At 46.9% G+C, this 25,678-nt stretch overlaps 2 protein-coding genes across 7 annotated transcripts in view; one reads left to right on the top strand and one right to left on the bottom strand.

The window, feature by feature from the left end:
• The window catches only part of Snrk (SNF related kinase), a 37,133-nt gene extending 20,874 nt beyond the window's left edge, over nucleotides 1–16,259 (top strand). The window contains exons 2-8 of the mRNA XM_076805443.1: nucleotides 2,345–2,548; nucleotides 6,806–6,958; nucleotides 7,971–8,217; nucleotides 8,349–8,700; nucleotides 9,486–9,614; nucleotides 9,690–9,795; nucleotides 9,916–16,259. Of these exons, the coding sequence (XP_076661558.1) occupies nucleotides 2,354–2,548; nucleotides 6,806–6,958; nucleotides 7,971–8,217; nucleotides 8,349–8,700; nucleotides 9,486–9,614; nucleotides 9,690–9,795; nucleotides 9,916–12,006 (3,273 nt within the window). The 5' untranslated portion in view covers nucleotides 2,345–2,353 and the 3' untranslated portion in view covers nucleotides 12,007–16,259. The remainder of the gene's footprint in view (nucleotides 1–2,344; nucleotides 2,549–6,805; nucleotides 6,959–7,970; nucleotides 8,218–8,348; nucleotides 8,701–9,485; nucleotides 9,615–9,689; nucleotides 9,796–9,915) is intronic.
• A 1,469-nt stretch (nucleotides 16,260–17,728) lies between these two features.
• LOC143365360 (choline transporter-like protein 1) overlaps nucleotides 17,729–25,678 on the bottom strand; it is a 95,602-nt gene continuing 87,652 nt past the window's right edge. For all 6 annotated transcript variants that reach the window (XM_076805466.1, XM_076805467.1, XM_076805469.1 and 3 more), the window contains 7 exons: nucleotides 24,422–24,547; nucleotides 24,236–24,342; nucleotides 21,508–21,764; nucleotides 20,724–20,890; nucleotides 20,557–20,649; nucleotides 20,384–20,476; nucleotides 17,729–20,312 (listed from right to left, as the gene is read on the bottom strand). In XM_076805466.1, the coding sequence (XP_076661581.1) occupies nucleotides 20,244–20,312; nucleotides 20,384–20,476; nucleotides 20,557–20,649; nucleotides 20,724–20,890; nucleotides 21,508–21,764; nucleotides 24,236–24,342; nucleotides 24,422–24,547 (912 nt within the window). In that variant the 3' untranslated portion in view covers nucleotides 17,729–20,243. The remainder of the gene's footprint in view (nucleotides 20,313–20,383; nucleotides 20,477–20,556; nucleotides 20,650–20,723; nucleotides 20,891–21,507; nucleotides 21,765–24,235; nucleotides 24,343–24,421; nucleotides 24,548–25,678) is intronic.

Raw genomic sequence — 25,678 nt, 5'->3', positions numbered from 1 at the left:
CACTACAAACTTTGAAAGTTTTCGTATCTCTTTGTAAAGTGTAAACTTCGTGGACGCTTTCCTTCGCGAAGGGTCGCCATTCTTCTTGGAACTTCAGGACTATCAATAACAATTTTTTTTTCTAACCGAGACCGCGCCCCCTTTAGCAACTAACTTATCGGCGATACTGCGACGAAACATTCAATGAACCGTGCCCGCATGTTTTTCCCCGATCGCCCTACTTCGAAGGGTCGTTCAAAATGCCGACCTTTACCATTAAACAGTTCCAATGACAACGTGAACGAAGTCGCAGCCAATGGGACGCAAGGCCGGTTTCGAATGCATACGATACAATTTGAATAATACTTGATCCATTGGTCATGGGACACTCTTTGTTCCACGCTTGGAATCCTTATCTTTGTTCAAAGATCACGGACTAGCGTGATCTTATCTATTTTTCATTGCTAAAAGCGTATGATCGAAACTCGCGAGCATAACGAGGGTATTAACGCGCGGACAAAAGTGACATAAAAGCTTTCCGAAGAGGATTAACTGCTGCACGTTTGTGAAAGTGCTTTCATTTTATAGTACCATCATCATCGATCGTGATACGATGTTTCAACATGCTTATTTGCGATGTTCATAAAGTAAAATCCTGTCAATTCAACATTCCTGTAGGAGAAAATTAGGTTAGTCATTCAGAAATTGCAGCATGTCCCTGAACTTCACGAAAAAGCTTTTGCAACCTTCAAAAGTTTCCCAAAATCATCTACCAACAAAAACGGTACACTGGTTTCCACTTACCGTCCCGGGAACCTAGTCGCAAACAAGTCCATCTATCATCTACGTAGCTAGCAATTCCCGAGGACTTCCGCAAGCCCAGAACCAATTGATTTCTCTCTATATATGTCGCCAAGGCCTGGACGATAAATGTCACGGAATTATCCCCACTACCGCGGCGTATACCCCGCGAGGGGCCGCCAAGAGTATGTCCCCTGGACGATACATGACCCTGGCAAGACCCGTGTTGTTGACATATATCCAGAATTCGCTGTATTACTCTTCTAAATAATGTTTACCAAGATTGAGTACATTTTTACAAAATCTAGAGGAGTTTTATGCAAACTAAAAATGCCGGGTAATGCCATGCTAAGTTGCGGTATACAGGAGCGTCGTAGACAATGACGCAACAGTATATTTATGTTCTGTTTTATATTCTATCTACCCATATTTGCCATAAATGCATAAAGATCAACGGTCTACTACAAAACATTAATCACTTTTATGAGACAACACATATCAGTCGCTTTAACGCTCGGTAGGTTTATTTTTAAACTCGCGTACAGCAGAACGTCGCTTATGCGAACCAATTAATGCTAAACCTCGCGTCTACGAACTCTTGCCACTAAACCTACCGACACTTCTTGTATACCTGTTCCTACCGTGCGTGGTCAAAATGACCGGTCCTTAAAAAAAGTTATTGTTAACACATTAAACGTAGATAATAGTCCATTTGTTGCTGAATGAATTAGTAGACGAACAACTTCCACAAAATGACGGTACAAATTTATTTTTATATAATTGCAATTAGATAAAAAATACTGCGATGCTCTCTCCTCGATTTTTATTTGCCATGAAACAGTATTATCAACCAGGCACGTGTGTAACTTGATAGCGTCTCGTTCACTAAGGCGGCTCATTTATTTTGAGTTGGAGATGCCACGTTGAGAATAGTCTTTCTACTGATTGTTTAGGTTTAGAAGAGTAAATACCATATTATCTCGAGTGGTATAATTGTATATTTCTTGGAAAAAAAAAAATAAAACGAGAAGTAAATACTGAAAAATACATTGTATACATACTTTAAGAACAGTCGCAAAGATAAATAGCGATGTGATCATGTTGTATATACGAATTAGTACGCAGAAGTTTGAAAAGGTCAATTAGACCGGCCGTGGTAGGTTTAGTGTTGACCGAGCCTCTGTTATATGAAGAACAACAAACTTTTATTATCCGACCTCGTCGGTTGTCCGAACGACCTTGTACCCCGACGGGTACGGATAAACGAGATTATACTGTGCCAAGAAAAACCCTGCGCATATTTTCCCTCATTTTCACTTTTCTCACGAAGAATCCGGTTCCCAAACAAATGCGTCCATGCAGCCACCTATGCAAGAGTTGTCTACGACTTCCGCGAGCCTAGAACCAGTCGCTGCACTTCCTGGTGCATTCCAGACCGCGGTAGAAGGGGGTCTCGGTTGAAAAGCGGGTCGCCGTCGCGTCGCCTCGAACACTATTCCCCGGTTTTCCAGAGCAGGTTGTTTCTGAAATGTCTGTGCTAACAATTTTACGGTTTCTGTTCCAGGGACGCGAGATGCATCGGAGGGTGGGATACAGCAACTACGATGGCAAGATCGCCGGCCTGTACGACCTGGAGGAGACACTCGGCCGCGGTCACTTCGCCGTCGTGAAGCTAGCGAGGCACGTTTTCACCGGCGAGAAGGTCGCAGTGAAGGTCATCGACAAGAGCAAGCTCGACGAGGTCTCGAGAGCGCACCTCTTTCAGGAGGTGAGGGAGCGAACAGAAAAGCCTAGACGTTCTTTCAGCAAAGGGGGTGGGATGCGGCGCGGTGTCGGTTTCTCGCTCGTCGATACGAGACCCCGACGCCGCGTGTGTCCTTCTCGTTCCCTCGTCCCTCTTTCCCTCCTTTTGTTCCTGCCTGATTCCCCTCCGGCTGTCGCGTGAATGAGAACGCCCGGCATAAAGGAGGCCGTCGAGGAAATCGAAACGCATGCTAATACCTTCCCTACACCTACCCGCCGCCGTGTTCCGTTCTCTCTCTCTCTCTCTCTCTCTCTCTCTCTCTCTCTCTCTCTCTCCTCCCTTCTGTGTTTACCCCGAGTGCTCGGCCTCGGCGGGGTGGTTTTTATTTTAACGCGAGCGATGTAACCAGTCTGCGACTCTCAGACTGCTTTATCGACTGCCAAAGGACGTTGGTCTGCGCCAGGTTTCTTAACCCTTCGCGGCCTCCGCGACTTCCGCCGTTTCCGCCACTGCACGTCTGCTTGGACATTTTCGGACAGCGTCGGTCCATTGTATTTTCATCATTCGGGATTTTATGCATTCCTATTTCGACGTACTTTTTTTTAAATGTCGAATCACCCCCCTGTCGGTTGTATCACCGGTTTGTGACTTTTCTGTGTATTCAAAGAAGGAGATTTATTGATTGATTTCCCTTTAATGCCTCTTTGCAGTCTCAAGCAAGTTTTAGTGAAAATTTCAAAAGGTGTGCTTTGATACCTTTGGTACAAACAGTGTTTACAAGCATACATGTTTGTACTCGTGCAGTTACATGAATACGTTAAAAAATGTAGGTTATTAGTAGACTGCGGATTTTATGCATTTATGACAAAAATGGGTGAGCACATTTTAAAGCAGTGGACATATTAAAAAGATTTATGGGCACCAGCGTATTGTTTTCAGCTTGTTCAAATAATAAAAGGAGGAAGGAAATTTTTATTTCGCTCCTGCGTCTAACAATCAATAAAAATATGTTTTATTTTGAATAAAGATCCGCAGTCTAGTTATTACGTATGAGGTATCCAATTTAGATTAGTAGATAGTAAACCCCGATTATCAGTATTACAAAATAATTTGATTAATTAAGCAGTTACTTAGTTGCAGTTCTAGATTCAATCTTTATTGATTTGTACAATGAACAGTGTCGCAGACGGACCATCCTAAATTGAGATATTTATATGTGAAGCGTGTTGGGATAATAGTGACTTTACATATCGTAGGCTAGGATAATAGAGGCGTTACTGTACATTACAGTTTATTGTACAGTGATTTCTCTATATATGTCGCCAAGACCTGGACGGTAAATGTCGTGGAATTCTCCCCACTACCGCGGAGTGTACTCCGTGAGGGATCACGAAGCTGGAGGGATACACGACCTTGACAAGACCGTTGTTGTTGACATATATCGAGAATTCACTGTATATTACTTGAAAGTGCGAAGCTAATTTTTTGAGTCCCATATTCTCTGCCGATATTTAATTCTACTTTCAAAGAAAGCTTGTTCCAGTGCCAAATATTGAAACAAACGTTGGAACTGTCAATAGCAATTTAAATATTGAGCAAATATTTGATCACTTCATCCCTAACCCGTTGAATGAGCAGGATGGATACACTTTCGCTTTGATTCCGTGTTTTGTTGTTTACTTACCTCGAGATTCCGATGCTGAGTCATATCGCAATATTCATGGCAATGTAAATTAGATTATAATTCTACTCGTTATGCGTTAAATCGTTTTAGATTCCTATCGTTTCGCTTCACTTGTGTTCGTGTGGGTATTCGTGGTTGAGAAATCATCCGATTTACTGGTTAACGTGTGGCTAAACTCCGGATGTTTATGCAAAGTCACGTTTTTATAGAGTAATTTATGGAAGTGGCAGTTAGATGGAGACATTGTTGTGTTCGCAATTTTTCCAGACAGCGAGACATTATTTTCTTTGATCTTATCTGGCTGCCTCTATTATAAAAACAATTTACACATGGGTGTTTGTCATTGCTTCGTCTCTTATTCTTTTTCTCTCTTCTACGTTCATTCTTCACCCAAACATGAATTCTTAGGGACAAATTTATAGTAAAAGGAAGCAAGGGATTATTTCTTTATCCTAATAAGGGGATTATTATATTCCAGAGAAGGTACACAATTTTATGACAAGACCTTTTCTTTGAAAAAGGTGTTTTTCTGTGAAATATCAAGATTGCTATAAATGCATGACATTTTCTAATCTTTACGTTGCACAGATTAAATAATGCATTATTTTTGAATGCTGGCTTTCCACGTAATTTTGGGGCAACCGACGCTAGAAGCACAGACGATCAATGCGCACCTATTTTTAAAGTCACTCGGAATCGTGCAGGATACGCCGTTCTACGGTCGAGTCATTATTCGGAAACGTGAGAACAATAGAAAACGTGTAGACACGTTCCACAAAAATTTTCCCCTGCGTTCCAACGTATTCAAACATTTCTGTTACAACTTTCAATCATTTTTTCTCCCTTGTTGAACCAACGGAAACCGTTTACAAAATGTCTTCACGGTAAGAATGATTTTTTAATCAGAGTGGAAAGCGGTTCGGAATTATTGCAATGCCCGTAACGTTGTTAATATCATGCATGAAGAACCGGCGAGATTTCTCTTTGACGCAGAGGTATCATTCGCTTCGTTAGTCATAGAGCGAGGAAATATTTCGCCGCGGCGATCGAGGATTAATTGGAAGGGATTTATCCGATTGCAGAACATATTGGTCGGAACAATGGCTCTATCGGGTTGTAACGTATGAAATCCCCGTTCGTAGGTGGGTATTGTCCACACACAGAAAATAAAATCGTTTGCCAACGATCGTTTTTGTTGCCGCGGCTGAATGGCCGACTTGCGCGCGCCCCCATCAATTACAAAATTCTTTTACAATTGCCTACGCCTGCCCTACACGCCGCCGCAGAAGCTACAAAACCGTTCCACATTTCATTGGAAACTTTTTCCAACAAAGTGTCTCTCCACTCGTCCGTAGAACGCTACATCCCGGTTTGTTTGCACGCTCTCCGGCCGATGTTTATTCAGATTGTCGGCGACGAGGAAAAGCAAATCATCGACCGAACGAAAATGAGCTGTTTGCCCGGCCCTAATCACGTCCGTCGAACGTACGCGTTCTCTCCTCCTAGAAATTGTTTCCGTTCCGAAGCGAAGAAACACACCGGCCGTTTCACGTGTCGGTGTACTGTGACAGCCGGCCGTGTGCTAAAACTGTCAATTTTAAGATCCGAACTCGCTCGCCAATGGCGGACGTAGTCTCGATACATGTCATTTCACAATATTCTTGGAAAAATCTAACCCGAAACCTTTGGAGAAGCTCGGTCGCTGAAAACTTGTAAATTGATACACGGTTATTGTAATCCATTTCTTTATGAAACCTTCACCACCATATTCGCGACGTTTTTCTGATTAAAACGAGCCCAAACACGACATAATTCGGAGCCTATTTGCTTATTCAATCCGCGATTCAATAGAACCTCCGTTATCCGAACCAAATATATCTCAATTCTCAATTATTCAAACGTTCAATCCACAGCGTGTAAAACATGATTGACTGTACGAATCAGTACGGTCTATCGCTACAGCTGGGTGACTCTTTTACTATCGGAATACTCGTGTTCCTAAGATCAGTTCGGATAATCGAGGTTCTACTACATCGTGGATTAAACGAGCAAATATGAACCAAACTATGTCATGTTGGGTATCATTTTAAGCGGAAGAGTGTCAGGAATCTGTAGGTGAAAGTTTCGCGTAAAAGCAATTAACAATAACAACATTTTTCATTGAATTTAGTATCATCGTCGTGACATGGCCGTGCGAATATTCTGTTTTCCCGCTATCCTTTTCTACCTTCAACGCTAGCGTTAAGGAATCAAGGATTACTGCGGATACACTTCGGGCCCCAAGTGTTCGCATGTATCGAGGCACTACCGTGGTCGGTTCGCTCGGCTTCCTACTCGCCTGATTTCCATCGTACCACGCGTTCAAGCCTAACGACCGATTGCGTAAGATCCGTTCGACGGCCGTATCGCGTAGGAAAGATCTACGGAACGATTCCGCCTCGAACCTTGTAGATCTCGTTAAGGTCAACGAGATAATGGCGCGCGAGGAGGGGGTTGGGGCGGATCGCGCAGAGGGGGCGAAGAGGAGAAAGGGTCGTTGACCAGTTTATGCCCGGCGCGTTGCACTGTATACCATCTTCTTTGTTTGCCCCGGCCAGGTGAGATGCATGAAGCTGGTGCAACACCCGAACGTGGTCCGGCTTTACGAGGTGATAGACACCCAGACGAAGCTCTACCTGATCCTGGAGCTCGGCGATGGCGGTGATCTCTACGATTACATCATGCGGCACGACAGCGGCCTCAGCGAGGAGGTAATGTCCCGATCGTAACGGCTTCGTGAATGAAGCCTTCGCGATAAATTGATAAATAACACGTCCGGCGTGTCTGACGGAAACGATCAAAATATTTCACGCCCTCCCGCCGTTCCTCAGAAAAAATGACCGCCGCCGCCGCCACCATCTAATGGAGTGTTTTTCCTGTCTACGCGGTCGTTATCGCGTGTATCGGCGATTAAACGCGTAATGGGAGAGAAAAAGGATCGTTCCGACGACACTGAATGTTTTAATGGCCCCTTCGTTCGTGCGTTTCGAATGAATGGAACTGCGGTTGAAGAATCGTCGAGCAAACAAATCGAGCGTCTGTTGTTGCGACTACTTGTTAATGGAAAAGATAATCGCGTCGGTTGAAACACGTTCCGCGCAAAAGATATGCTAGGTTGATGCAAATTTAATGGTCGAGTTTAAACGGGGTTCATAAGATCTTTGCGCGAACTTGGGGCCAGGTGAAAAGATTCGTTCATTACTTTGCAACAATCTCAGATACGTTAAACTAAATTCAGATCTACGGACTCGGTTTAAGCAAACACGACCTATCTTGACCTACTGAGAGCACTCTATACTGCAACACACGGTTCTCTTTTGTCTGTAAGATAAGGGATATAAAAGTCGAAGAGGAAATAAGATAGGAAAGAAGAAGCTCGACGTTACAACAGTCGTAATAGGTGTCCATCGGACTCCTATAAACCACATACCGAAGGTAGAATGGATAGCTAATAGAATCGACGAACTTCAGAGTTCTTCTTTCGAACAGTAATTGAACGTGACACGGAATACTTAGAAATAGCGAAGATTTTAAAGCTCGACAAAATTTCGAATCTGGATTTCTGTGGCAAAGAGCTGCGAGGAAATCTAAGACGGCGATAACGTGCTCGGTGAACAATCCGACGGCTAGTTCGATCGATTCTCTTTCCTCGGAGGAGAGGAAGCCTCGAGCGAGGCAGTTCCTTTGTCGAAGGTACACTGATACGCTTTTAATCGACCGCAGGTGGCCAGGACCTATTTCCGGCAAATAGTCCGAGCCATATCGTATTGCCATCGGTTACACGTGGTGCATAGGGACCTGAAACCCGAGAACGTGGTGTTCTTCGAGAAACTGGGCACCGTGAAGCTCACCGACTTCGGGTTCAGCAATAGATTCTGCCCCGGCCAGAAGCTCGAAACTTCTTGCGGCTCGCTGGCCTATTCCGCGCCGGAAATTCTGCTCGGAGATAGCTACGATGCTCCTGCTGTTGGTATGTACGCTGGCTAAACAATTTAATCTCTTCGAGGAACAATTCGTGCTACGCTTCCAGCGGGCCGAAGTTCGCCCTTACAGGTTCGCTGTTGATTAATTTCACACCGTCTTTCTCGCTCGCGTTTCCAGACGTTTGGTCCTTGGGGGTCATTTTGTACATGCTGGTGTGCGGCCAGGCTCCGTTCCAAGAGGCGAACGACAGCGAGACCCTGACGATGATCATGGACTGCAAGTACTCGATCCCGCCGCACGTCTCCGAGGCTTGCAAACGACTGATCGCCAAAATGCTCGTCCGAGAACCCGAAGGCAGAGCCACGCTCGAAGAGATCGCCGCGGACCCCTGGCTGGCAATGGGCTCCGATTCCGATCCCGTGGAAGCGTTGCCGCTAGTCTCCAGGCAGCAAGTCTCCGACGATCACCATAATCATATAATCACGAAAATGGTTAACGGTAACATCGCCACCAAAGAAGAAATACTGGAGTGAGTAGACCCGCTCGAATAACCCATCGTTCCACCCATTTCTTCATTGTGAAATGTCAGAGCCTACTGTCGAAATGATCGCGTCTGAAGTCCCGCCACTTATCCCATTCACAGTGTCAATCGATCATGCATGTACGTGTACCGGCGTACATAAGTATGCGGACACTTGATGGAATCTGATCAAGTGCTTCTTATTGTTGTAATATGGACGCGCGACAAAAGAACTGCGCGCTATACTGTGGCTTCGATGGTTATTCCTTGATAGGTATTGAATTCTGAATCCTTAAAAACTACTTCGCCGTGATCACGTCTTTGCAGTGTTTTGTTTTATTGTCTCTCTCTCTCTCTTTTGTCATTAAAACGTGGCCTCTTGCGAGTAGAATGCAGAGTAGTGAGAATGTATTAGTACGGTCATCGAGATCGTTGGATTCTACACAAGTAAAATTCAATTTAAACTAATATCATTGACCTTGAAATCTCGTTAAGAAATGTCCTTGAGAAAGCATCTTGCCACTATCGTATGCATCCTTTGACACGGTATAGCTTTAATCTGAGAAATTTGTTTATACAAAAGTAAATAAGGACAATTATGTGATCCCTAGAGGTGTCCGACAAATGTTTGGTACCCGATGGTAAGGACGGGTCGGAGGTCTCAAAAATGTCTGGATTCTCGAATATTCTCGGGAATAAAATTCTCCACCTGTTTCGTACACCTCTAGCGATCCTATTTAACTGAGACAACCTTGTACACCCTAAACAAGTCTAACGCAATTGTCGGTTTGCAGCGCCCTGGACAAGAACGAGTACAACCACATCACGGCGACGTATTTCCTGCTGGCTGAACGGAAGCTGCGAGCGCACCGTCAGGAGCAGGTGCAGAAGTCTCGCCCGGAGATCCTGGATGTGTCGGCCAAGTAAGCACGTGACAGAATCTGAAAAAATCCGCGTCGGAAGCTCGACATATGCCTAATGCCTTTGGTAACTTTCAGCCGGCAGAACGACGCGGCGCCGAATCTACGTCCGGAGCAGAACTCGCTGAGCACGGTGAACCAGACGTTGCTGAGCGTGCCCCGGACGCCGGGCGAGGTTCCGCAGGTATGTATCGCATGACAGCGCGCCCTAAGGAGCCGCTCGCCAATACGTAACAATGGCAGACGCTGGAAAGCTCTGCCAAGAAAGCGTTCCTCCCGTGGGAAAAAAAGATGTCTGTTCTAGTTCCAGAACGTCCGAACGCGGAAATGCAGTATCGTGCAGGAGGAGGAGGACGAGGACGAGGACGACGTGTCTTCGTGTTCGGGTCGAGACGAGGGCAGCAACTCCGCGCTGAACTCGTTCAATCGGCGCGGCTCGCGCTCCGAGGGCAAGCTCTCGCACATCCTGCAGGACCGGCTGTCGCAGCTGCAGGAGAAGCCGAGCCTGAAGACGCAGTGGGTCGCGCCGAAGGATGCCAACGCCGTTCCCGTTATCACTGACGCGGAGGAGAGGCTCTCTAGCCCGAGCAGCGGGAACGGCAACAACGACGTGTCGCCGACGGTGCACCTGAATACGTCGGGCAGGCCCCAGCCGGGCAACATATTCGACAAAGTACCTGTGCCGACGAAACTCGACTGCACGTACCAGGAGAACCTGAAGAACCGTTTCGGGGACCCGCCCGGTTGGCAGACAAGAAAGCAGACCACGACGGAGAGCAGGCCGTTGTCGGTGACGGAGTGCATGAAACCGGTCGGTCCCGTGCCACCTAACAAGTGGAGGATGGGTTCGCAGCACCGGTCGGCTGGCTCTTCTCTGGACTCCGTTTTGCCACCGAAGTCGTCCGACTCTAGCACGACCAACGCCGTCACCACCACGATCTTAACAGAGTCCTCCACGGTGTCCATCCCGCTTCGTCCCGTGGTTCTAAGCGAGAATTCGCTAACGACGTCGCCGAAATACAAGACGATGCCGTCGCCCAGCAGCGCGCCAACAGGGCTGCCTCAGTTGACCTTGAACGAAATCCTGGAGGACGGGGACAGGGTTGCGGTACCCACGCCGGAGAGCGGCAGCTCGAAGTGCCGCGTCGTCAGGAGTACAGGGTACGATCAGAAACGCAGCAAGTTCCACAAGACGCGCACCACGTCCTGCTCGAGCTCGGACGCCAGCGACGACGACAGCGAGAGCAGGAAGAAGAGGGCGCACAAACTGGGCGCTTCCGCGAAATCCTTACCCTCTAGACGCGACAGTCACGACGACTCCAGCGATTCTCAAGATCCTGGAGGGAGCGGTGGTGGAGGCGGGGGTGGAGGAGGAGTGGGGAACGGGGAGCACGCGACGGAGACTTCGAACGAAACGAATCAAAACGACAGTGGAAACACGACTAACACGACCACCACGACTACCACGACGACCGGCGGCAGGCATCGGTCCGCGGAGAATCAGGTGATATTCGGCAGACGGCATCGAACAGGTAGAAGAAGAGCCGGGGAGACGCGGTTACGGGAGAGTCAGTCGTTGAACCGGATCACCGAGGTGCAGGAGGCCGAGGCGCCTTCGTCGTGTCACAATCAGTGCCACGTGTCGAGGAACTCGACTGTGTTGGGGGTGCAGAGTATATCCTCGTCGTCGTCCTCGGTGTCGCAGAGCAGCACCGGCTCGCATAACATCACGCAGACGATATCCCACGCGGCGGCCACCATGCAGAAGGCCAAGGGCTTCGGACAGAGGCTGCTGCAGAGCTGGTCCCTGAGCACCGGCAAGTCCTCTCTGTCGTCGCCGTCGAACGGCCAGAACAGCTGCAGCCCAAACGGCCGGTGCAACAAGCAGGAGCCGCAGAGGGACTGCTGCCAGAGAATCGAGATCTGCTGCGACGACAGGTGGGACGTGAACGGCGGTACCGTGAACCAGATACCGTCCAACGACAAGGAGAACAGGAACGGTTCCATGAACAGGAACGACTGCAAGAACAGAAAGATCCGGTTGCTCAGCCGGTACTTCGCCGTGCACAAGAAGCTCTGCGTGCCGCTGCCGGGTTTGTTCGGGAAAGGACGATTGTACAAGGCTCGGTCCTGCGGTAGCATCGCCCGCGATCGCGTCAGCCCGCCGTCCCCGAAGTCCATGCTGTTCTGCTCCACGGCGGACGACAAGTGGCGGGAACGTCGGCAATGGTGCGACGCGAAACATCAACATCGCGGGAGCGACGGCGACATCAATCAGAACCTGGGCCTCTCGCATTTGGTGCAGGAGAGCGTCGGGGTAAAGGGCTGCACCGCCCTGCCCGCGGTTTGTCACATTCACCTAGGCGATGCCTCCAAGTGCTGCAGCCTCTGTTGATGAAGCGGCTATCGCCGCGAGCGGACCGACGCACGGTGTTTCACGGACGTGGGTGGTTAGGACAGAAATCTAACTACCTGGTCGTACAAAATTTTCCTCCGAAGCAAGGAGAGATTATTCGTTGCATTGAGTTTGACAATCCTTCGTGATTCGAATCGGACAGGATTAAGGTTTTTGAATCTTCTTTTAGCCTTCATTTTTACATCGACGTACATCACTTTTGCGTTGAACGGTTCATTTGAGAAAGTGCAATTGCGTCGGATTCGACAACAAATTTAACTGTATTCAATAGAGGTTCGAACATTTGGTTTGTAATAGTGGACCACGCAAGATTCCGCTAATCTTACGCTCCGAAGTTATGGTTTCTGTCGAATGATCGAAACACCGTGCGGCGCATTATACGATTGAATGATTCGTCGATGAAGGCGCCGCGCGGCCAGACGCAATGTTCCTTTGCTGCGATGGATTAACGATTACTCGCACGGAGCGGGGCACGCGGGGAGAGAAAGAGTGTGAGAGAAAGAGAGAAAGCAAGCGAGCGAAGGAGAGAAAGAATGCGAGGGAGACAGAGAGAGAGAGAGAGAGGCCACGTGGTTATCACCAAGTGCAATCTATTTTCTAATAACGCGGAGAGACACGCGGTTGCGTAAACGGTCGGCCGCAACGGCGCAACGAGTGTGCAGACGGCGAAGGCGATTCGTAGAGTTAGAGAGAGCGAACGGATCATCCGAACGCGAGATTGTGGTAATCGTTAGCCACGACCCCGGTGATTACGCGCGGCATGCGTCAATGGTCAATGTATTCAACCGATTCATGGCTCATTCCCACCTCCTCCTCCTCGCCCTTCTCGTCCCGCTAACCCTCTGTATCCCTCTCCAGCGCGCGCCTTGAACGATGCGTGTCGATGAGCACAAGGGTCGAGTCAAGAGGGAAGAAGAGAGCGTATCGATCGATCGGTCGCTCGCCGGGAAGTGTATCTAGTCCGTGTGAACAAACCTATATTGAATATTGCAGAGTTTATTAATATTATTATATATAATAATTACTATTATTATTGACTACGATTAATATTATTATTCATTATTTAAACGAAAGCGTGTCACGCGAAACGAATCGAGGTAGCAACGCAACCAAATCATCCTGACGTACGCGGACACCGAGAAGCCGCGATATCGTGGACGGTCTTCCTTTAGCTGTCCTTCCCCCCACCCCCTTTATTTATCTATCTGTCCCCTCCCCCCTCCACCATTTTCATTTAAGATCACCGTAGTATTTTCCTACGTACCTTCGCGGAACGTTGGTGGACTCGCAAGGCGGACCACGAGCGGTTCCAACGCGAAACGACATCGAATTTGTATAATGTGGATATCGATTCGGCGCACGCATATATGAACTCGATGGAGACGTCGTCACCGGTGCTACATGCGAAACGATGGGAAGAGAGGAACCTCGGCCTCTCAGGGGAGGATCACGGAACCCTGGAGCCTCGGGGTCGCGCCAGTTCCAAATTCGATGAACCCTGGAAGCGAAGTATTATCACGATCTAGCAAACCTAGTTCCACGGTGTTTTCTATTCGGACCAGGGCGTGAACAAGGACAGGCCGTGAAATTTTGAAACGTAGCTGACGTAGACCGGACCTCTAGATCCCGGAAACCCCACGAGCTCCTTCCGGAAGTCCTCGAAGCTTATGCCTCCACTCGGTACATTTAGAAGATGTTTCCCGTGCACACTGCTATCACTGTCGACTGAGAAGATACATTCTAGGACCAAACAGCGTGGAGAACGTCAATGGAACAGGCTCGCGTGGAAATTTGAACAGGATGGACATCCTGGATTCGAGGAAGCCAGCCAGGGCTACTCTGCGTCTCGAAATTTTGTACTCGCTCCCGTTGCAAGCTCGTCGCACCGTTCAAGACAATTGTCCGCGCTTGCCGGCTGAGCGCGCGACACCATCGGCTTTGCGTTATCCTCATCATCGAGGGTTTCGTCGGGGACATCACGACTGGACAAGCGGCGACGTTGCGGACGATGGATCCATGGCGAAATTGAGCACGCTTTCCCGCCGCGTCGATTATGAATACCCACGGGCCGTGGAGTTTCTCGGATCCTGGGACTCGACTGCTTCTATGATCGAATGCAGGTCATTCGGCATAATTCTCGCTTCGCGTTTCTCATCCTCTTCTTTTATACGTGTGAGTGATCGGTCTACCCGCCGAAGATCGAACGGATTTGTTTAACGATATGGTACCTAGAGAAGAGAGGTTTTCGACATCGATGCTACTATGCCATTTAGAATTTGATGCGCCGGAAGCTACGTTGACCACTTCACTACTATACTGCCTCTGTTGGGATCAGTTGAAGTCTGTTCTTTCGGTTGAGATCTATCACTTGATTGTTTCGTCACTTTGTTTTACGAGCGAACGTTACCTTCCTCCCCCATCTTTCATGGAATTTTATACTGTCTCCATTCCTCATCGACTCTTCGAAGAAGACTGTGTCCATCTCTCTTAGACTGTTACCGACATAATCCGCGAAAGAGAAGCAAATCCATATCAGGGTACAGGGAATAACCTAGTAGTTCGGTGATAGCTTGTAATACGAGGGTCCTAGTGGAGCACCAATAAGGGCCCGATCGATAAAGAGACCAAAGAGTGTAGTTCTATTTCACTGTTCACCGAGGGTACAATGAACTAGCATGAAGATGTCGAAAATCTCTGTTAGTCTCTCGGTAGAAACGCAGGCTTGAATCGACAGGGCTGTAAACAATCTTCGAAGTCTGCGCTGAAACGATGATTCACTCGTTTTTCTTTCTTTTTTAAAACCACGATTTCGATCTTCAAGCTCTGATCCTTCCTCGTCAAAGGGAATCTCACCCCGACAGTCCGAGGAAATCGCATCCGGTGTGCGCCGAGCAACGTGCAGCGTGATACGACAATTAATTTATTATTACATCCCCGCGAAGGGACGGACCCTTTTCCAGTCGTCACTGCCGACGATCCCCGATTCTTTGATCCTCGCCTGACGGGTCGGTTTCCGCGACAAAGACTGAACAAACTGTACAATAACCTTGGTCGCATCGCACGTGACCACGACTCGGCGAGACCCGAAGAAGCCGACGCGATCCTGATCCTCGGCGTCGCACAAGCGGAGGACCGATCGCGCGATCTCGGAACGGATCTACGACGCGTTGATCCGCGCGGCCCGATGAGCCTCGAGTCCCCGGAGAGACGTCGGGCGGGTGCGAACGGGCATTAAGACGGTACAGTGATTTCTCGATACATGTCAACAACAGGGGTCATGCCAGCGTATCGTCCAGGAGACACACCCTAGGCGTGTTATGTTTACACTACTCGCCGTCCGAGGCCCACGGGGTATACCTCGCGGTAGTGGGGATACATGCGCGACGTTTATCATCTAGGCATTGGCGACATATACAGAGAAATCGCTGTACCGCTCGAAGGAGACTCGAAGGTGAGCAGACCCATGACCCTCGAATCTCGCAGTTCAACCGAAGAGCCCCGGGAGCCAGCAACGTGCTTCGTCGCTTTCGGCGAGAGAGAGAGAGAGAGAGAGAGAGAGAGAGATTTATGGATTCCATGAAAGCTCGGCGAGAGAGTGTTATAATTCCGCGCGGCGGATGTTTCTTATACTATTAGGTACCTTGCGGAACGGAGCTGCGAGTTTGCGCAAGTTGTACACGCATACACACCTGCAACCGTTCACGTAATCTAGCGAAGCGTCGCGCAAGCTGTACCCGGCAATTTTTCCTGCGACCTGGGCGGCCTGTTAGCCCCGGCGGAGACTATCTATGGTAAATAAGAGATATTTTTCGTGTTTGCGAGGGACCTCCTTCCGCGCGCGGGCTCGAGGATCGGGTCGACGATCGGTCGGGCCCGTTTTTCGAAACGGAGGAGTGTCGCGCCTATCGCCCCTCCCCCCTCCCTCCTCCTTCTCCCATGAGAAGCTGCTTCGCGAGGTGAAGCGCCGTGTTACGCTAACTCATGTTCGCTAGTCCCGTTGTAGTCGTCGAGGCGACGACGACGCCACACATAGTACAATGTCCCGAGGTAATTTTTGTAAGTGAATCTTTTTTCCACCGGAACCAACGCGATCAAGTTGTACAACACGAGTCTACACACACACACACACACACACAGAGACACCGTATACATGAACGTCAAACATATACCGCATACACGGATCCGTCAAGCGCCCAAGTCACGGTCTCGAAAACGTAAAAAAAAAAAAGAAAGGAAAGAAAGAATGAAAGAAGCGAGAAAAAGAATAAACCGATGAGCATACACATATGTACGACAAAGTGTCCGCTTTAGATTTCGTAAATGTCGACCCAAGTTAACTGCCAGCTGAGTGTAACGAAACGATCCACTTGCGTCGCCCTGAGGAGGAGCGATCCTCCGTCGACCGGGCGCGCATAATCATTCATGCAATAACTGTGTGCCCGAATCGAATAAATGAAAAATAACGAAACATCGAGCACTATGCCACCAACCTGTCTCTGCTTTGCTCCTCTTCTTCTTGTTCCGTTCCCGGTTCTCCCGGATCGCTCGGGGCCATTTTGCCCTACCTGTTAATTATAGAATAAAAAGGACGGTGGAAACGCGACGCTGCGAGCTAGGTAATTAAATCTTCAGCTTTACACGACGATCGTCCTCCCTCCGGAATTACGATCCTCCATAAAGACATTACCGGAAATACAGTTCTGAAAGTGTAATCTTTTCGAGGATTGTTCGTCCGCGGAGGCGGCCATGTTTCTTTTCGGGCCGCCTGTGTATATTTACACCGTGAAAAGTTCGGACAGCTCTATTCGGGCGAGGTAAGTTTCACATTTAATTAGAACTCTCCATTAACCCTTTGCAGGAGACGTTTCTCGGATCAACTTGGACACCGCAAAATGGCTAGCATCGTTTTATGTCTAAGAAAACAATATGGACTTAGGAATCATTTGTCTGATGTCTTGGAATTTTTCTATCTGAACAGACAATACTGAATAATGTGAATGATATGTGACGCTATAGAAAGATATGGCTTCTTAAATGACCAACTAAGAATTTTAGAATTTTTAAATGAGAAGGAAGTTGTTCTCTCTTTTGTGACTTTAATGCTCGGTACAAGTATACACGAATTAGGTGTACATATTCAATCATGTACGAGTGTTCTGAGTATTTTGTGGTCTCCAATTGCCATCTGCCATCTTTCCTGTCGAGATTTGTGATATCTGGACTGCGGATGTTACGCATTTATAATAAACCTGAGCCGGTAAAGTAAAAAACTGCGAAGACATTAGAAGTCTGTAACAGAACTATTGCTCAGAGTCCGACTTATTAAAATTATAAAGAGAGCAAGTACGTGTTTATTTAAATTCTGTTTCTCACAATTGTCTTAGAAAATCTTTATTTTGCATAAAAATCCGCAGCCTTCCTTTTAGGGGAGATAGTCGAGTGCAATGAGTTATTTAAATACTGAAACAGAATTTAACACTAGCACTACCGAGCCCTAAATGAGACTGATTCCTTTATAATAATTCATAGAATTCATATATTAACATATATTCGAATAAAGAAGTGTACCAAATAATTTTTCAAGAAAATATTTCTATAACTTCTGGCGCGAATTGTGTTACAATTATTTGTTAGAAAGAACAAATAAATGAAGGAATAATTGAAGCGCATAGGAAAACCATCCGGAATCTGAATGCAGCAATGATTTTCAGACAGTTTTTATTAAAATTATAATACTATTGTTCAAGTATTTGATCAACACGTAACTGCAACCGCAAGCGCTTCCGCGTTCCAAAATGGACGCCGTGGTCGTACGTTGTGGACGAATCGATTATCAAAAAACCGTGACGTACGTGAAGGAAATACATCATTGGTGGGCGGGCTCGCGTGAAAAAATATATACAACATGGCGATCGATGTGCCTGCAATTACCCGGATAGTCGCGCATTATCGCGCCGCGTATCTCCCGCGCGGTTTGCTCGCGATATCGCCTTTGATCTATGCCGGGTGCCATTCCTGGCAGCATTTCAAACTGTTCCTATGGCTATCGAGCATCCGTTCCGAAACTCTTACAAAATATCGCTCATTCGAAACGTTTCTGTCTCCACTATCCGAGCTTTGCACAGGACTCCCTCGTTACATGTCACCGCTCGGGTGCGCCGAGCGGGGCTTTACGCTTTGAGCATTTAGACACCGAGGTAAGCTCGTTGTTGATTCTAATCTAGATTTCTATACACTCGTTTCGCGAAAGATCGATCATTCGAAGCACACTTATCCTAACGCTACTTTGGAAGGTAGTACATATAACACTTATAGTAGTCGTTAATGTTTAACTCCCATCCGTTCCTCATTCTTCTAAAATAACGGTCCTAACTGAATTAATAGCTTTTTATTAAATTGGCACAAGGGGAAACAACGAGTATGATCGACAGATAAATAATTAACTTTAGATTTCGTCAAAAATTGGAGACGTAATAGGTTTAACCCCTGTATTGGCAACCGGAAATGCATTATACTTCCTTTAAAAACTTTCTATGGACCCTAGGACGTCATTACTAAACCGGACAAATTTTCTATTCAACAAATTCTTCTCAATTGCAAGCAACAGGAACAGACATTACCGACATTCTGAAATTTTTCTACTCTTTTAACTTCACCGAGCCATTTTTATCGTAAATGCGTGAAATCCTCAGCCCAGTTATTATTTCAATTTACAGTCCCGAGATCAAAATTTACGCAACGACTCTCAAATACCGAACCTGCAAAATTGCTATTTATTTGGTTGCCAACACAACGGTTGAAACAAGATTACCCGCGTCGTTTACAACTAATAAGCCGATGTACATGACTGTGCACACCTCTTTATTTGTTCAGAATTAGTGAAAAATGTGTCAAATCGACTACGAGGACGGACGAGGGTTAAGTAAACTCGTTTGGACTCCTCAAGAGCGACTTGTTTGCTGCTTATCTCGCGCTTGCCGCTACGTCGCTAGAACTGGAAAGAGGATTTGAACATGCAACGAGGGAGCACTGTGCTTAGGCGAACTACATGTACGACACCGCTTCGCAGCGGCGGTGATATCAAACGTGAGTAAATGGTATAGAAACGTCGTCCCTGGACGCAGCTTGGACACGTCATAGAGAGAAACGATCGACTATAAAAAAATACATGAACTTCTTCTCGGTGATCGCGGAACATTTTGTTTACGGGAATGTCAACGCTTTGTTCGGGTATACATGCTATTGTAGCTCGAAAGCTGAGGCTGCTGTCTGATCAGGCCAGGTTAGAGGTCTGAAAAAGATAACGACGGAGACAATGCTGTTCTCGTCCTTCGCCGTGGAAGAGCAATGTGCGCGTTATCGTTGCCGTCTAGACGCGTGTACAGAGGACACCTTGAGTCCCAGACAATTTGATCTGTCTACCTGTCCGGAGGCGGCGCCGCACGGCGTCTGAAGGCGGAGAGAAAGAATGAGCCGATTAGAGTACCGGACTGCCTCTAGTTTCACTGAGTAATCGAGCTGTCGGGAACTGGGTCGGCGGATTTCTTCTTTAAATCCGATATCCGGGTCGCCTGAGCCGTCCGGCCCGTGCGAATACGGTTCCTCTCGACACACGGATCGAAACAACGACGCTAATCCAAATTAACAGACTCTAACTCTTTCGGGAATGGATCGCCGCGGAGGTCGCGGACGCGTCGGACCCCGCTCGCGCGCTGGATCAGCCTCTGTGCTACAATACGTTTTTCAATTTGATATCAGTCTTTTCTCAGCTCCCCGGAAAGCTTTCCCCGGCCCGTTTGTCTTGTGTTTCCTTTCCGTCTTCCTGCCCGAAACCCCGGATACGAAAGGAGGTCAGACGCCGATCAAAATTGTCCGCGGCTCGTGCCAGACCTTCTCGCACGTGGCAAATGGAAACCGAGGCGGAGGAACAATAAAACTCTGAACGACCCTGAAGAGGCGACTACAGTGGTGCACGCTTAAGCCGCTATCTCCTCGAATAAAAAGAAAAGTGGAACCACAGATTAAAAGTTGATATGTGCCCACTCGCACGCATCCCTAGTTGTTCCTCCGGCTGAAGTCACCTGTCCGCATCCTCCCCGGACCCCTAATTGTGCATTACTGTACAGGTTAGCGCGCTGGTACTCTCCGAAGAAACAACCTGACAGAAGCTTCATCGCGTCTCCGGGGGCTCGGTTTCCATGGACCAGCCGTCGCGATTACGGACGAGGGCTGGACGGCTCGTGATCCAGGTACTTGAGCGCCTTCTTGCTGTTTTCGACGAATTCCTGGAACAAAGGCGAACTTATTAGAACCAGCCCGAGGATCGGAAACGAATCGAACCGTCAGCCCCAATCACCATTAATCCGCGGCTCATGAAGTACGGCCGACCGATGCCGTCGTTCTTCTCGCAGTCCTCGCAGAAGCAAATGAATATGGTGTCGATCACCATCTGCAACCGACAGAACCGGTTATTAAACGCTCGCCATCGTTCAATCCCCCTTTTTTGCCAACGGATCGAGCGATTTTTACCTCGTAGATGGAGATGAAGCAATGCGCCACCAGGAATGCGAACAGCCCGGCCACCGCTATCGGCACCCACGGATGGTGCAGTCCCTCCTTTTTCTAAAGAGCGAGAAAATTAGGAAAACTCGGGCAGAGAGCTGCCCGGCGAATATATATTCAAGAAGCTATCGTACCTGCATGAGATAAATGCCCGAGACGATCGTTAATGTAACGACCAGAACCTTCCCGAGAAAGAGGACGAAGTCGCCGACGCTGTTAATGGCGGCCACTCTTAAAATGTTGCTCGACAACGCGGTGAACGCCTTCCTTCCTCCGGTGCAGAAGTTGCATCCGTATATCGCTGCAACGATGCACCGTTATCGCATCTTTATCCTACGCGTTTTATTATCGGGCCGCGTATCTCGGGAATCTCATTCGGGGTACCTCTCTCTCTTTTTTTATTCACTCCGCCGAAAAAGACACTGCGATGCCTTCCGTGACGCTGTTAAACGGCTCGGAAAATGTTAGAATCCATTTTATTTTTCTCAACGCACGACGTTTAACATTTTCGTGAACCTTCTGAGGTTTTTATTGTTAGTCCGGTAAACAATTAATTCCCGGACTTTTTGTTCACGGAAAACACAATGTTGCCCGCTGCGTATAACATCGAATGGTCCCGGAAAAGTTCGCGGAATATTTATTCAATTTTGTTACGTACTCAATGTGAACATTTTTGTTACACCACGCGAAAATGGAGAGCGATAGGAATTATTTCGAAGTGAGGCTAAGAATTCATTTGTACGCTAATAGTTTCGAGCGCAAAGCGGTCAATTTGAGCGGGCGTGTCTTTTTCAAGAAGCAGGTCGCTTCCGACAGCACGGTTCTAGCGGTACCCTAATTTTTGCGGTGAATTCGGTTGGTCGAAGATGCTCGAATTGATTCGCGCGAGATACGCCCCCGCACTTAAGCGGTTAATACCTGTTTCGATGTAAGCGTTCCTGGTGAGGAACTTCAGAGCACACTCGAAACACCAGAGGCAACATTGACAGCAGCACAATATTCCCCTCACTAGGTCGTTATCGTACCGCTTCAGGCGATTTTGGACGAAGGAAATTATCGCTCTTATGAGCCGAACTATACCAATAACCAATGCACCGAACGCGACCGTACCTAAGTGATATCGCACGAGATAACCGAAGCCCCGCGACACAGCACACGAGAGCCGCTTCTTGTCTCTGCGTCCAGAAAATATTTCCTTAATGAAGTTTATCGTTCCATACACCACCACCCCCCCAACCCCCTTTCTGCATTGTAGGGCCGGCTGGATTGCTTTCTGCAATTTGGTGGTCGTTAATCGGAAATTTCCCCGGCACGCACACATAAACGGGGACAATTAAGAATTCGATTATCTGGGAACCGATTACACGGGAATTGGTTCCTCCGATTGTCATTCATGGACTTTCTTCCGCCAACCGGAATCGTATTAGTAGCGTTGCGCGTTTAAACGATCGAATCCGGGTAACGGCGAGTAAGATCAATTTAAGTGCGGCATCTGCGAATCGCCCAAGAACCTCGGGCACTGATTGACGCTCGTGTCCCATACTGGTTAACGGAAGCTTCCTAGCTGGACAAGACTGCTTCCCCTATCAAACTGAGTGACTCGGGTTTGATGAAGCACACGTTTCTTCGATGGGTTGCACGCGGGAATTAAAATCTGCTCAATAATCTAGACTACGATGGCCAGACTGCGGATCTCTGTGCAAAATAAAAATTGTCTGCATCTCAATATTTTTTCCTTTAACCCTTTGCACTCGGCGCTATTTTCATTCTAAAACTAAATTTTTCTTCCGTCTTAGAATATTTTCATTTTATTCATACGAAACTGATCCAATTTCCACATATAATATGTAAATGTTTACTAATCTGTTAAATACAAATTTTGTAATGTAGCAAATACATTGTATTATAATATTTTTTGTAATTTCTTTGAAATAATGCCACAACAGTTTCTAGTGGTGCTTCAGAGTCACCACTCGAGTGCTAAGGGTTAATAATTCTAGTAGATCGAAAGTAACATTCTTGAGTTCTTTCAATTTTTCCACTGTTTCAAATTGCTACCATCATTTTTGCTTGCGTCCAAAAGGAGTCGAAAATAATTTTTTCGGGCCCTCTGCATTCATGCGAGGAAGATCCAACAGGTTTGAAAGTGGAACAAGCCCAGTCAAAGTTTTACAAGACTGTAAAATTCTCTAGTACATTCCTCTTCCTAGGCGACCGAATTTAATTAATGTTTTAAGACTCCTCCACTTACGACTCCCGCTCTAATTAATCACAGATTGAACGTCTAACGCGCAGAACAGAAATACTTCTCAGAGAGGCGACAGTTGAACAGTCAGCAAACAGCACACGTTTAGTCGACTTCATTTGTCTTTCGACAGTCAAGAGCACGCTTCGACGCTTTGATTTACCCGATCAACCCGATTCAACTGTTTTCGTCTACATCCTTTTAGTAGTAATGGTTAAAGAGTTAGGGTCGATGACGATTGGGGTCAAGAGAACACACAAATTTCTATCTCAGATTAAATACAGTGATTTCTCCGTATATGTCGCCAAGGTCTAGGTGATAAACGTCGCGCAATTATCCCCACTACCGCGGGGTATACCCCGAGAGACCTCGGATGCCGAGGAGTGTAAACATAACACTGGCAAGGCCCGTGTTGTTAACATATATCGAAAGTTCACTGTATGTAGAAAGTGTCAAGAATGATTTTGCACTAGGAATAAACTGGAATCAATTTTTCTTTTTTGTCATCTATTCCCAGGGTTTTAACTGGTTCCGAAGATGACGTTTCTGCCAACGATGTTTTAACAATGACGTGAAGTTTCAAACAGTTGAACGTTCCGATTGAAGCAGTTACAAATAGACCGATCTTTATGCATAATAAAAAATGTCTAACTCAATAGTGAAAAACAAACCCTCGTCCGACTCTCATTGCCAAATTGAGATACTCGTCAAGAGTCAACTTCGACATCGAAAACCTGAGGTAAAATTATTTTTAAGTTTAAAATGAGATCATTCGCGTCGCTCGCAACTAATAAAACAAGTTTGGCGAACACAGTGTTCGTTCAGAATCAGTGAAAGATGTGTCAAACTGACACGAGGGACGGGACAGGACAGGTTAATAGGATCAATAATTCCCACTCATTTTTGCTATAAATACAGAAATCCAAAAATACTCGAAAAATCATTTGGATTTTTTGTGTTTAATAGAAAAATGAGGAGAAAAATAAAAGGGTAACAAGATTAGAAGAATCAGAGAATACCGATAAACAATTTCCAACTTTTCGAAGGCATTCTAGAAAAAAGGAAATTTCTATTTGCCACCTATTTGGACAATTTTGCATAAAACCCCGCAGTCTATTCATAAAAATTTGAACAAAGGTGCTGCATAAAGCTTTCAAGAACCAAAATGAATATAAAAATTTTCAACCGTTATTTCGAAGCTCTGCTGTTCGCTTATCTACCGAGGTGAAAAAAAATCTCCGTAAGCTCTTTCGAAAGATAATTTCTGTCCAGCTAGGAACAATACGACCCATCGTGTACCGCGGGGATCTAACAGCGTTAGGTCTCCCGTCGCTGTCCATGGAAATTCCCGCTGGTAGAAAGCAATCCGCCGGCGAACTATGATATTGATCAAAGTGTCACCTGGTGAAGAACCACCGTGCAACGGCGCAGGCGACGACAACGTGCTGACAGCCGAGGAGGAACTCGCAGGTCACGAAAAAGAAGAACAAATTGTACCACCTGCTTGCCTGCAAAAACATCCGGGCGGTTATGCGCGTTTTATAATATTCTCCGCCCGCGCCCGACCGACTTATCCTACGAACTTACGATCAACCAGCCGTCCTTCCTGTAGTGGATATGATTTTTCCGGTTCTTGTAGATGTTGCCGGCGCTCTCGATCCACAACATGCAGTAGACCCACGCGCACACCGTCAAACCGATCAGCAGATAGGTCTAAAAATATGATTTCCTCGTTTCCGGCGGACTTCGATACTACTACCGCGGGCTCGCGAAACTATTTACGTTTGCAACTTTCTGCATACGAAACGCGCGGCGGCGTCGGCGGCGGGTTGCCTCTTCGTGTTCGTTATCGCTTTTCAATCGTTTCTCATTTACTCTTAATGCGTCCGATAATTCTTTCATTTTATTGTGTCATGGTATCCACGTTCGTGTAGACTGCACTGCGTTCGCGTTGATTGCGACGATACTTTTGTTCCGGCTATTTTATTTGCCCGAGTCTTTTGTTTTACCAAGTGCCCGGAATTGAGAAATCACCTACTTCGTAAGCTAAAGTGAAGCACACCTGGGCTCCGTGCACACGGCATTCTTTTGTACGATTCCGCATTCACGTTGGTTTCTTTCCGCACGTTTTATCCGTAGTTACGCGATTGTTTAAACACGTTTTGTTCGTAGTTCATGCACCTTTCTTCCGGTTTACTATACTGCAAGGAAACGAACTCGTACGCTGCAATAGAGGGCGAGAATATTTTCGCGATTTTTTTACTTTTCCATATATTAGGGGTACCCATAAGTAATCAATTATAAGCAAAGAATGTTTTGCCTTTGGTTCTGTACCGATCGTTGTGACACTACCGACCGACACTAAAATCTCTAGTGGAAGATGATCTAAAATTAAGTATACAAGAATTATCGAGAGGCCTTGGGTCCACATGGTCAACTATACAAAGGCACCTACACGAAATGGGAAAGGCATATAGGCAAGGAATATGGGTGCCGCATCAATTATCTGAGACCAACAAGAATATTCATCGATCAATTTGCACTTCACTGCTATCCAGATTTCGTAGAGATCCATTTCTTAGCAGAATCGTTACCGGAGATGAAAAATGGATTCTTTATGATAACATAAAGCGTTTCAGGCAGTGGCTTTCTGCAAATCAACCCCTAAACCTAGCTTATCGCTTAGAAAGGTGTGACTATACATTTGGTGGGACTGTCGTGGCAGAATTCACTTTGAGTTGTTGAAACCTGGGCAAACAGTTTCTGCTGAGTTGTATTGTCATCAATTACAACGGCTGTATTCAGAACTATTGAAAAAGAGGGCATCCTTAGTCCACAGAAAAG

Source organism: Halictus rubicundus, chromosome 2 (genome assembly GCF_050948215.1).
Source record: "Halictus rubicundus isolate RS-2024b chromosome 2, iyHalRubi1_principal, whole genome shotgun sequence".
Lineage (NCBI taxonomy): Eukaryota > Metazoa > Arthropoda > Insecta > Hymenoptera > Halictidae > Halictus > Halictus rubicundus.
Note: the sequence above shows the minus strand (reverse complement) of the source record. Positions and strands in the feature narration are given on the sequence as shown.